General features: G+C 41.8%; 1 protein-coding gene across 1 annotated transcript in view; it reads left to right on the plus strand.

The window, feature by feature from the left end:
* Nucleotides 1-397: 397 nt before the first annotated feature.
* The window catches only part of c1ql3a (complement component 1, q subcomponent-like 3a), a gene marked incomplete at its 3' end in the record, with an annotated part of 36,955 nt that continues 24,744 nt past the window's right edge, over nucleotides 398-12,608 (plus strand). The window contains exon 1 of the mRNA XM_083910668.1: nucleotides 398-1,087. Coding sequence (XP_083766794.1) covers nucleotides 497-1,087 — 591 coding nt within the window. The 5' untranslated portion in view covers nucleotides 398-496. The remainder of the gene's footprint in view (nucleotides 1,088-12,608) is intronic.

Genomic DNA, 12,608 nt, shown 5'->3' on the forward strand with positions numbered 1-12,608 from the left:
TTGGATGGCAGACCAGGGGACCCCATTCGCCCTCCCGCTGTCTCTCTCTCTCTCTCTCTCTCGCTCTCTCTCTCTCTCTCTCTCTCTCTCTCTCTCTCTCTCTCTCTCTCACACTCTTCTCTGACTGCTCTGCATCACACAGACTTCATCTCGCACTGACCCACCTGAAGAGTCCAGCAGCTGTTAAGCACAGAGGGTCTACATGTGAGTGCGTCTCAGCTGCTGAATCCACTGCTTTAAAAAAGAGGGTTAGAGTAAAGTTTGAGTTAAAGTTTCAGCGCATCAGCAGAAAGTGATGAGAGAAGGGAGCTTTGTATAAAAAGATCATTAGCTTTACCAACAAAGTGTAGCTTTGCTACGGTTTCTGTCTTAAAGTGGTTTTCACTCATCCAGCAAGATTTCACCCAAAAGCAGAAACCAAATTCAGGACCAGCCTGCTCTAACGCGGCTGGTCAGCAGGAAGCGGCTTGTGGCAGCGGGGATCCTGGGGGTAATCATGGTTCTGGTTCTGGTTGTCCTCATTCCGGTTCTGGTCAACTCAGCGGGGTCGGCGGCACACTACGAAATGCTTGGTACCTGTAGAATGGTATGCGATCCATACGGCACAAAATCGCCGTCCAGCACAGCCACGGCGGACACAGTCCAAGACAACAGCTTGGTTCAGTCATTACCAACTTTTATTCAAGGTCCGAAAGGAGAAACAGGTCGGCCTGGTAAGGTGGGTCCTAGGGGAGCTTCCGGTGAGCAGGGACCACCAGGTCCAACCGGACCACCTGGGAACAAAGGTGAACCAGGCAGACCCGGTTTACCAGGACCTCCTGGATCAAGCGCAGCTGCCGGTGCCATCAGCGCAGCCACGTACACCACCGTGCCCAAGATCGCCTTCTATGCCGGATTGAAGAAGCAGCACGAGGGATACGAGGTGCTAAAGTTTGACGATGTGGTGACGAACCTGGGAAACCACTACGACCCGAGCACCGGGAAGTTCACCTGCTCCATCCCCGGGATTTATTTCTTCACTTACCACGTTCTGATGCGGGGAGGAGACGGAACCAGCATGTGGGCTGATCTCTGCAAAAACAATCAGGTAAAGCACACGCGTCACGAGTTTGATTTGAATAATAATGTAATAACGTATAATTATATTATACCTTAGATAAACATATGTACATTCAAAATAACACCGACTATTTCATTTTATATTATACTCCAACCGTATATAAATCATAGCATATTACAATTACTCACTGTAGTGGGTAGTAACCCCTGTACAATGCACACATGCATTGCATTTATATATTATATCCACTGTATGTTTGCATTAAAGAAAAATACATGAAAATATATGGCAATAAATATGCCATATATTTTGTAACATTTATCCATTTTCTTCACATACACGCATCATGTGACTGAAGTGTGTTCAAACTCAGTTTAGTTTAATCCATCACAAAAAACTTTCATGCTAATATATGATTTTAATTATAGTTACTTGTGTAATTTAATGTAAATTATGATAGTTCAACTCTACCCTGCTATATACAGTACATACAGTTCTTTAGTAACTGATGGTTTCCAGTAAGACAAAAGCTTTTGAAATGACTACACATTGTTTCCCAATAATTTTTGGAAACATTATTATTATTGTTGTTGTTATTATCTTTATTATTATAATAATAATAATGATAATAATAATAATAACAATGATACTATTAATAATGCATCATTGTGATGAAGTCAGAGGCTGCCTCCTGTTTAGAGCTATACAACAATTATTTTTATATTAATATAGATTTAATAGATTTGTTGTTTGGTCCTTAAAATGTTGAAACATGCTCTTTGGCTCAAACATTGAAATAATAATGTTCTCACATGTCTTGTCCTGCAAAGAAACCATTCATATTCAAGAAGCTGAAAAATCCAAGAACTTGCTTTAATGAAAACAAAAACAAACAAACAAATAAAACTCTCAAACTGAATAATAGATTATTAAAATAGTTTGATTAATCGTGCAGCCTTACTCCTGTCGTCTTGGCTAATTTTGTCTGTGGTGCTTTGACTCTGAGCATCTCAGTGGTGACCAGACTGTCAGCGGCAGCAGCAGATCTAATCCATGGGGCAAACCAGTGTTGCAGTATCGCTCCACCAACCACGTCCCTCCTGCTTGTCAGCCTGCTGTTGCTGAAGGGGTGGTGGCGGTGGTGGTGGTGGTGGCGGTGGTGCTGCTGCTGCTGCTGCTGAAGACGTCACGTCACTGCAAACATCTTTGGGATTAAAGCAGCAGCACTTCACTATGGAGATAAAGGGAGGTTTCCTACTGAGATGTCATTGCAAATCGCCCATTGTTTTTTAAGGGGGACGGGGATGCGGCTGGTCACTGCACATTTCAGTAAAAACAGCCCTCATGCTCCAAGTGTCGGGGGCACCCTTTCAGCTCGGGGCCACAAGCAGTTGCCTGGCCTGCCTGTTCACAAACTGTGCCTCTGATCAAAACATCTGATGGACATGAAGAAGTCTTCTTTCTCACTTCAATAAAAAGTAACAAAAAAAACAATAAAAACGGTTATGTTTATCCCTTGAGATCTTCATTGACCGGTCAATTGGGAAATATCCTATAAAAGTCATGATTTGCACTTATCCTTCCTCCATCTGGCCATGGTACAATTTTGCCACAGCTCACAGTCATTTTGCAAACCTCTTCCAAAGCCTTTTAATAGTTGCCTGTGTTAGAGCCACTTTAGCTAGTAGTGCTATTATTTCTCATTTGAGCAATATGATTACAGTCATTATCACAATTATGAATACCTGATTGATGAAAATTGTTTGTTGGCTTTACTAACATTTGCCATAATTTCGGAACCTGAATTTCTTGTTCTCCCGGCCACCAGTCGTCCTCTTTGTTTTCCTCCCTTTCCTAATCACCTGACCTACCACCCATCTGCAGCCATGATCCTGACCTCTACCCTAATTATCCGGAGTTTAAATATTAGACCTGCTTATCATTTGTCACACAGTATATTGTATCTCCTACAGACAAACTTTACACACTTACACTCTAATTCAAGTGTTATTTGCTTAACTATTAATTATTCAGGTACATCCATTGCATACCAGAATAACATTTTTTAAGGCATAAGGTTGTAGCCACTCTATTTCACAGGAACTGCAATGAGTCTAACTATTTAAAAAAAAAAAAAAGCTCTTTCCTGCTCGACCCTTTAGTTTGTTGGTGTCTTGTACTGTAACTGCTATCAAATTAAACCTATGTCCCTAAATCCTCAATTTTTCCGAGTTTTTGATTAGTCTTTTTTTGTTAAAGGCAACATTTCAAGTTTTTGTTTATCTTACTGTCACATCACAAGTGGTTCTCTCACTTCATTGGCTTGGGTGTTGTCCTATTTTCCTTTGCTCATTTTACTATTCCCCTTCTTTTTCACCTTTCCTTTTGTTAAATAATTTTTAACAGAGCACACTATTATTTATTATAGAAAAATGTGTAGTAATACAATAATAATAACTCACTTTGTGTAACTCATCTGAAAATGTACTGCGGTTAAGCAAAAGGTTAAAGATTGACATTATAAACATTTGATCTATTTGAGCTCCTCATAGCAGCAGTCACTGTATGAAAAGAGGCATTTACTTCAAATCTGATAGATCAGGTTATTATTGATAGAATAATATATGGAATAGATATAATAGAAATATTGCCTACTCATCAAATTAAAACAGCAAATTATGTTAATTTACTCATTAAAAATATACATTTTTACTTCACTCCCACAGATATTTGTTCAAGTAAAATAATTTTTCCAAGAGGAAAGCAAAAGAAACACAATTCTTTATAGACTGCCCAATAAAGATTTCCATCCATCAGCTACCGCTTTATCCTCCACCAGAGGGTCGCGGGGGGTGCTGTGCCTATCTCAGCTGACATTGGGCGGGGTACACCCTGGACAGTTCATCGCAGGGCCACATATAGAGACAAACAACCATTCACTCACACACCTACGGTCAATTTAGAGTAACCAATTCACCTTATCCCCATATCGCATGTTTTTGGACTGTGGAAGGAAACCGGAGAATCCGGAGAAAAACCCACACACACACGGGGAGAACATGCAAACTCCTTGCAGAAAGGCCCTTGTTCCAAAGTTGTCCCAAACGGGGCTCGAACCCAGGAACCCGGGTCTTCTTGCTGAGCGAGAATTGTTTAGCTAAACGGCCCTAAACCAAATCCCATTCATTCTCTATGGTAGTGCTGAACCACTACGGACGTAATGCTCAGCTCGGCCACTGAGGATTGTGGCGCTGTGACGCTGAAACTCCTCTCTCTCACTGAAAAGTTACAGGAGACTCCTGTCATTCATTCAGTGTCACGAGTGATTTCACCTTCAATTAAACAATTTATTTGTTCAAAACAACAAAGGTAAGATACTTTTCTATAAAAGACTAAGGTAATATCCTTCAGAATGCTGCGAATTTGTATTTCTGCGGCACCCGTGATGCACGTTTACAGTATTTTCACATCGTTATACGTGTTTTCTTGTTTAAAATTACTTGGAAATGTAAGATGTTTAATATAAATTTAATCCCAAATGGCGTTATATCCAGTAATACTATGTCCAGTTCCATTTATTATGTAGGTAAATGGTGCAATAAACAAAAACAAGTGGTGCAAGGGTAAATAAGTAATTCATGTTAATTCTGCTTCAAATAAAAGGATATTATATCAACATATTCACAAGTTTGCATTTCATTAACTAGTCTGTGTGAGTGTATACTGTATAAAGAACTGTGTGTGTGTGTGTGTATTTCTTAGAAAATATTAAATAATAATAAATAATAATATGCTAAAAGAATGTCATTTATGGTGCTTTAACTGTTTTAAAGATGTATAGCTCAAAATTAATTTTAAAAAGTTCTTTAGTAAAGGTGGTTGTCAGACATTCAAGTGTCAGGTCTTAGTGTTTTAAAAGGGTGGGAGGGGACAAAAGTTTAATGGGCTCTCACCTCCTTACCATAATGTAAGAAGTTTTTCATCAAGGTTAAAGTGTTTCTAGTAAGTGCTGCACATGTGTTATATATCCATTACTGTTTCTGTCCCTCCTGCTTTATGTCACAGGCCAGCATGTCAGAGAAAACCTGCTATTTTTTAAGGATACCTCTGCTAGAATCCAACGGATGCAGCCTAGCTCCTTAAAGACAACCCCTCTCTACAGAAGAAGTATGCACCTCTGAGGGAGGTTGCAGTGAAACAGAATGCCCTGACTGTTGTCCGTCAGAGAGGAGGAGATGCCTCAGATGTCACAGAGGTGCTGGGGGAATACATCCTGCAATTTGGCAAATATAAGGGGAAATCCTTCAGGTGGCTTTTGGAGAATGATGTAGGCTACACACTGTACCTTATCATGCACAGAGAGAGAGAAGAGGCTGCATGAGTTTGCATGTCTGAGGGCCACAACAAGGACAGCTTGCTGCTCATTAGTGGGTTTTTTTCTGCCTGCATTTATTGACATTCAAAATCATGGAAGATATGCTTATCCTATTCCAGAATAATTAAGTATATAGGACAATGCGTACTCTAATTCCTTCTATATGTGTCACGGTGATGGATGGTGATGAAGAGCTGGAAAGAGCAAATCCAAATGATCTGTTCAGGTTCACAACAGAATCATTTGGATGTATAAGTATAGCAGGTGACGTAATATTTCAGTAATATGTGCTTTAACCACAATTAATTTGTTTGTGTTTCTTACTGACAAAATGTATAATTCCAGGACCATCTGCTTCCCTGTCCAGACCACTTGCTGACACCAAAAGTGAACAGCACAAGTCACTAGAAGATGGTAATGAATCATTTGTCTCCATGAATACACTCATGTTAATAAGTTGTACGTACTGGAAATATCATTCACCATTTACTGTAATGTTTTCTTGTCATCTGTCCTTAAAGTTTCTACAACACCCACAGTGAAGAGACCTTTACCTCTTCCTTCTGAGCTACACTTTCTGGTCCTTAGCCAACAGTCTCTGCACCAGGTATGTGTCACACGCACAGATATACATATGCAGTTTTATTTTTCTCCTAAGCAGTGTCCACACTGTGCACTGGCAGCAAATATAGTAAATTAGTGAATAAATGCATGGTATAACTCTTTTCTTTAATAATGATGTGCCTTTTCTGTGTACAGTCTTTAATAAGAAAAATAAAAACTGTAAATATGACTCATCACTGATAGACTTCTAATTTTTCATCGTTGTTCTTCTGCTGTTGTTCCCCCACCAGTACTCGGACCAGCCCCTCATACACCACAGCCAGCACACATGACTACTATGACTACTACGACAAAAGATGTGGCAAAGTTTAACAGAGAGAACTACTGAGAACAACTGCCACCTGCAATTGTAAATCCACCAGACACATGTCCTCTCCCCCAGCAGACGTTCCAGAAAACTGCACAGGAAACATTGGTGCAGCAGCAGCAGCAGCAGCAGCAGCAGCAGCAGCAGCAGCAGCAGCAGCAGCAACAGATTTCTTTTGTCGGGAACTGGAGCTCATAAAGCAGAGAGTGGGGGAAAAAGCAGCAAAGAAAAAGCAGAAACTGTCAGAGAATCCACCAACTCAGGGAACTGAACTCAAGCAAAGGCCAAACAGTGTGCACATTCACACGGGCTTTCCAGGGGTGGCTGGAAAGTACATATACTGTCCAGTGAGAATCCTGAATTTGTATAAAAGCAAAGGCCTAACACAAGGAATGTCTTGGGGGGAATTGAAAGCCTCACCATTTTATTTTATGGAAAAGGAGAGGTGGGCAGCAGAGAGGAAGAATTAGCTGCAGAAATCCAAGTTCTGCAGAAGGTGTATATTTATGAGTGTTTAATAAACTTTGTTTAAGTTGAAGTACATTTGTTGTTTGTCTTGATATTCCATGGTCAGTTTATTTTCAATATGAATAGTATGTCAAATGGATGGTTTTTCAATTGCAACTGAATGTTAACTTGATTTTGTAGTGTAATGTAGTTTTGTGTTGTATATATACAACATAAAACACATATATTTAAGGCCTTCCTTGAAACAAATCTCTATTAAAAGAATGTGGTACACATTTTAGACTGACATGTTGCTTTTAACCTATCTGTTGTGAGAAATTTGAAAAGCGTTGCAGTTGTTTAATACCTTGGACAGGGACAGGTAAATTCAGCACCATGGACAGTGGCTGGACCCCACCCCCTCAATAGGTGCTGCAATTTCATTGGCTGTCAGTGCGTTACAAATATACGCGGCTGACCGGCGCGGCAAAGGCAAGAGTGCTAACCACTACACCATCCTGATACTCGCTGCATAGAGCGACAGTGGGTCAAACATTTCCAATCAGAAAATGTTTCCACTGACTCGCTGCTGCTTTTTCCAAATGGGTTCGTGACTTGTGCACTCTCAGTGTTCTCACACAGCGCCCCTTTGTTGTTAAAAAGTCTCAGCCATAATACTAGTCTCAGTCCATCAACCCACAATTGCGCATAATGGTGTTAGTCCGATTTCTGAATTCACAGCTTGTTGGAGGAATTGGGTCCTGTTGTTTATGTTCTCTGAGTGCGCTGTTTGGAGCCAAGGGAGCCAAGAGGGACAAGCAGCAATGACGGCAGCACAATGTGAACAACAACGGCCAGAATGACTTTATTCATTCATGGAAAACAACCTTCAAATAAATGTCAACCTTTTGAATGCCACATTGGATAGTGAAATAACAAAGCAAAAAACAATGTTGATGTTACTCTTTTAAATTAAAACTGAGAACAAACTTGCTGCACTGATTTAACATTTATTGTTTTACATGCTGTTCTTATTTTAACATCCTTGCCTAAAGAGATATTTCACCACTGGGAAGTTGAATGTATATAAAAAAGGGTCATCTATGGAGTAGAAATGTGAAATAATATTTGAAGAAAGTGCCTTACAAATTTATACATGAGCGATAAATAAATGTATCGCTGGAAGTCTCGCAGCAGCGCTGCCTCTCTTCCATTACTACAGTGACGCGGAGAGTGAGTTGTGTAAAGTTTACACAACTCACGCCTTGATGAATTAGTTGGCGAATACATTACAGATCTGCAAATTACAGTTTTTTTTTCTCTGTGGTGCTAAATTGTACCGGGACGTGCAGTAAAAACAACAAAAGGACAAGCAGTAAGTTTGCATTATTTGCCGGTCAGAAATTCAGAGTGGTGAAAGCTAGGTGAAAGTCGGCTATGCTAAGCTATGCTAAGTTTCTTCACCGAAGGCAAACCTGTAAACTCAAGAGGGTTTACGATCTCCAATACGAGCAGGAAGACGTCACTGAAAGGTAAGACTGACGATAATACTCCACTCTATTTCTGCTCATAATCGATGTGATATAATTGTCTGCAGTGTTGTGATTCAACTTGTAATTGGTCAGAAAATATTTATACAAATGATTAATTATTTTTTATTAATTAATTTTGTTATTAATTTTCTTTAAAACCCTTGCACGGGGCACCATTACGTTGTGGTTCAACAATAGTGGCAATAATTTGATTGATAAAAATAAAAGTAATAAACATTAATTAATTCGTTTAATAATTAATTAACTTTAGATCGGGGCACCACCCTGAAATCAGGGAAAAGACAATCAATCTATGCCTTTCAAAATCAGTCTAAATAATCACTGTAATTGACTATATCCAAGATATCCCAATTGAACAGTAATGAAGGTATGAATCCGAGCACTGACCCTCGCAACCACCGTTTGTCACAACATTCATGTACAAAAGACACAGAGCGATCCTTCAAGTGAACAAAAGTAACAATTTATTAAATCAAATAACAAGAATCAATTAAACAATTTGATTCACCAACATTAAATATCCAAGGTTAACGGAATGATCTAAGTCAATGAACATTAAAGCATAAATGATAATTTGGTACTTTGAATCAATAAATCCTACTTGCTAAAGCTAAAATCACACAAACTATGTACAACATAAACACCAGTGTGTGTGTGTGTGAACAGGAAGAGATAAGATAAGAGAAGGGAGTGACGCGGTTGATAGTCACTCCCCTTTTGAGTCCACATGGTGGAGCATGCGCAGTAGCTGTGACTGTAACGCACGTCTCCACCAAAGATGGCGCCAAATCACATTAACATCAGGCTGAAGATCTTAGACCGAACATGCGACAGCATGGCTGTAGGAGCGCGTATTCGACTCAAGATGGCGCCTGTGAGACCTTTCATTCATGAATGAAAGAGAGAGAGTTAGTGAATGAGCGAGAGAGAAAGCGGGAGTACACGATTGATCTTGCGTGCAGACACAGAGGGTGGTTCGAGCCCAGCGTGTTCTGTGACTGAAAAACAGGATCGCGTGTAAGTCAATGGCCATGTAACTCACACAGACTTGACGTAGGCAAAGCCAGGCCAGTCTGTGAGTCCTGACGTTTAAACAGCCATTATTTCACCACGTGATCTGCCTGCTCGTTCACAGCAGGGGAGGATACATGCGGAGCGCAGCGTTGCAGCGTATTCAACAGTAAAACCACAATAACGAACACCAAACGTAAACAAAGAAACGTGGTTATGACGATAACACAAACGCGAGCGTGTGGATGCGGGATCCAACACGTTCAACACAAAGAAAAATTAACAAACAGAAATATAACCTAACTCTGCCCGGAACACATTTGCCTCTTACTGTAAGCGGATCTCAGGTTTTGTGGTCAATCCATGGATTTGGTTCAGTTTGTTGGAGCCGTGGAGTGTGGACGGGCCGTTATTTGGCTCACAGTGGACAGCTGTTGATCCTCATTGTCTCTGAGTGGAAGCAGGGCGGGCGTCAGGTATGGAGTGATGCGCCGGCGGAGATGCGGGCGGCTTCTTCAAAAGGCGCATAGTTCGTGCTGCATGAGAGTGTCGCATGTCGGAGGGCACGGCCGGAGCCGCGTGGTCCGAGGGCCAGGGGGCCCAATGCAGGAACCAGTGCAGCAGGCAAGAGCGAAGGAACAAGAGAGAGAAGAAAGTTCTGTCTTCCAATTTATATGTTTTATCAGTCGGGGGATCATAAAACAGAGACGGCCAATGAGACTTAAAGGATTCTGCCCCCCCTGGGGGGGTCTCTGGTCATAAACCCCATGTGGTGTTACAAAATGGATCCTGCAGGATTTGTTAACTCACAGTCAGGCTTCGAATCCTGCATACAGGCCTTAGTCAGAGAACAATAGATTTCAGCCATACTGTTAGGGCCCAACAGTCCCCCTTTTGGTCTGATGACTGGGATGCTGGTTGCAGTGTTCAGAGCAACCGAAGGGCCTATATGCCAGTGTGGCCTGCCAGCGTTCAAGGCTGTCAACAGTCCAGTTTCCGAGTGGCAGAGTCCATACTCCAGGTGTCAGGGAAAAGACACAAGTCCATCGGTTCCTGGAGTTGAGAGTGGGCACAGTTAACAGTCCAAAAGGTTAACAGTTCAGGTTAACAGTTCACAGCTTAAATTAACAACAGTAAGAGGGTTGTGTCTGGGCAACCTTGAGGCGCATCTGGGCAGATGTCTTAAACTAAGCTAGCTAATACATACACATAGCACAGTGGAACACATGCACAATCACACAGTTCTGGAGTTCTTGCTGTTGGTCGACGAGGGGCACCTAGAGAGGGAATTGGATGATGGCGGAAGGGACCGCACGCAGAGGGGACAGAAAAGTGTGAGGTTGGCTTAACCTCGAAGGGGTTAGTGGTAAACATGTTTCCGGATTGTTTTGGTGGGCGCTGTGCACCAGCCAAAAGAGTCCAGCCTTGTCTGTTGTTTGGATGTATGTAATCTGTAAATGAAATGTGGAATGAGAGCCGTGATGGCCCAGCAGCTAAGGAGAAGACCAAGGCAGTAAGCTAGATTGTCTCTAGAACAGGCCTGTTCAGGTGATCAAGCCAATAAGTTCAGTACTTTTTGGGACTGAACTTCACCATTTAGTTCCCTCTGCAATAGGTTGCTGCCTAGAGGGTGGTGTTTGCTGTGATGTGACCGTTAAAAGGGGTCCATGACCTTAATCTCCCAGTCCTGTCGACTGGAGTCAAGGTGAGTGGAGGCCTAGGTCTTTACATGCAAAGTGGTTCCTGGGGGGACCATTTAAGAGAAAAAGAACGATCTATTTTGACAGGTACACCTTAGCAGCTGTGTCATGCCGGTCACGCTATCAGGACACCGCCCACTTTACCTGAGTCTTAATGCCTGGTTTCTACACGGATATGCCCTGGCACCTTTACTCAGATGCAGAAGTTCTGAGACTGCAGATAATTGGCTACTAGGGCAAACCCAAATGAATATCTTTAGTTTAGGTGCACAGGTTCAGGGTCAGGTATAGTGAGGGATCCTCATTGTGAAATGTGAGGAGGTGTTTCAGTTGCACATGTGTGTTGACCTTTCCAACAATCGACAGAGAGCATGGATTTCAAGTGACACATGCTCCTGATCGATTATTGGAAGGTTTAGTAAATATACCCTATCTCTAAACTGTAGGTTTCTAGAAGGGATTGCACTGCCAAGACTGCGTGAGAGATGGAGACAATGCATTTCCCCTTCTTTGGGGTTAGAGAGAAAGCTCCAACACTGTTGCTGGAATCTTCTACCCCCCCCTTTTGGATGTGGGAAACAGCTTATGGTTAAAGAGGAAAGATAGTTGGACGAACAAACAATTACAGAACAAATAATTCAGGGCCAGGAATAGGCTCTGAGCAAGAAGCATGGATCACTGAGGAGTGTCTGGTTTCTTGGTAGAAGCCATTTTGTTATTTGTAACTTGACCAAAATGCTCACTGGATCGAAGACTAAGGTGGAGTTACCTGAGCTAAGATGTGACATGTTTGGCAGTCACAAACAGAGAAGCCATTGACGAAGTCCTCACTGATGTGCAAAGAATCTGTGCGGAAAGCACAGACTCAAAAAGTGCAAAGTGAGTACATCCCCCTTACGACCACGGGATGTTTTAGTTATGCACGTTGCCATGGGGAATGGGTTCCCCTGGAAAAGAAAGAAGAAGAAAGGGTTGAAGTGCTAGTAACTGTAGGTTGAGAGGAGGCCCTAGTGTCTTCCGCATCTCTTCTCGCTGACAAAGTCCAGCTTTGTGGTTGAGTGAGGCGGAGTTAAGCTTTAGCTTTACCTCGCATGTCTGGCAAGGAAGCCACTTACACTGTTGGATCCAGGCCTCTACTTCTGTTGTAGCAACTTCAGGTTTCTGCTGTTAAGCATACTTCCCTTGCTCTTCTGGTTTGGGCTGAGCATTTGGTAAATACTACAGCCACTGGCATAACATGCCCACAATAAATCAAACACTGCTTGTCCGTGTTTAAACACCAATGACGTTATAGGGAAGCGAGGTGAGAGGCTTCCACCGGCTGCATGTCCTTTTAGGCAAACGGCTAAGGTGGGGGAGAATAAATATCTTTAATAATAATAATAATAATAATAATAATAATAATAATAATAATAATAATGCATTATATTTAAGGCGCCTTTCAAGACACTCAAGGTCGCCGTACAACAACAAAATAAAAATAACAAAAGGTAAGAGCAACGGGTAGAGAGTTAGAGAGTCAGAGGGAGTA

This window comes from Microchirus variegatus (genome assembly GCF_963457635.1).
Source record: "Microchirus variegatus genome assembly, chromosome: 2".
Taxonomy (NCBI): Eukaryota; Metazoa; Chordata; class Actinopteri; order Pleuronectiformes; family Soleidae; genus Microchirus; species Microchirus variegatus.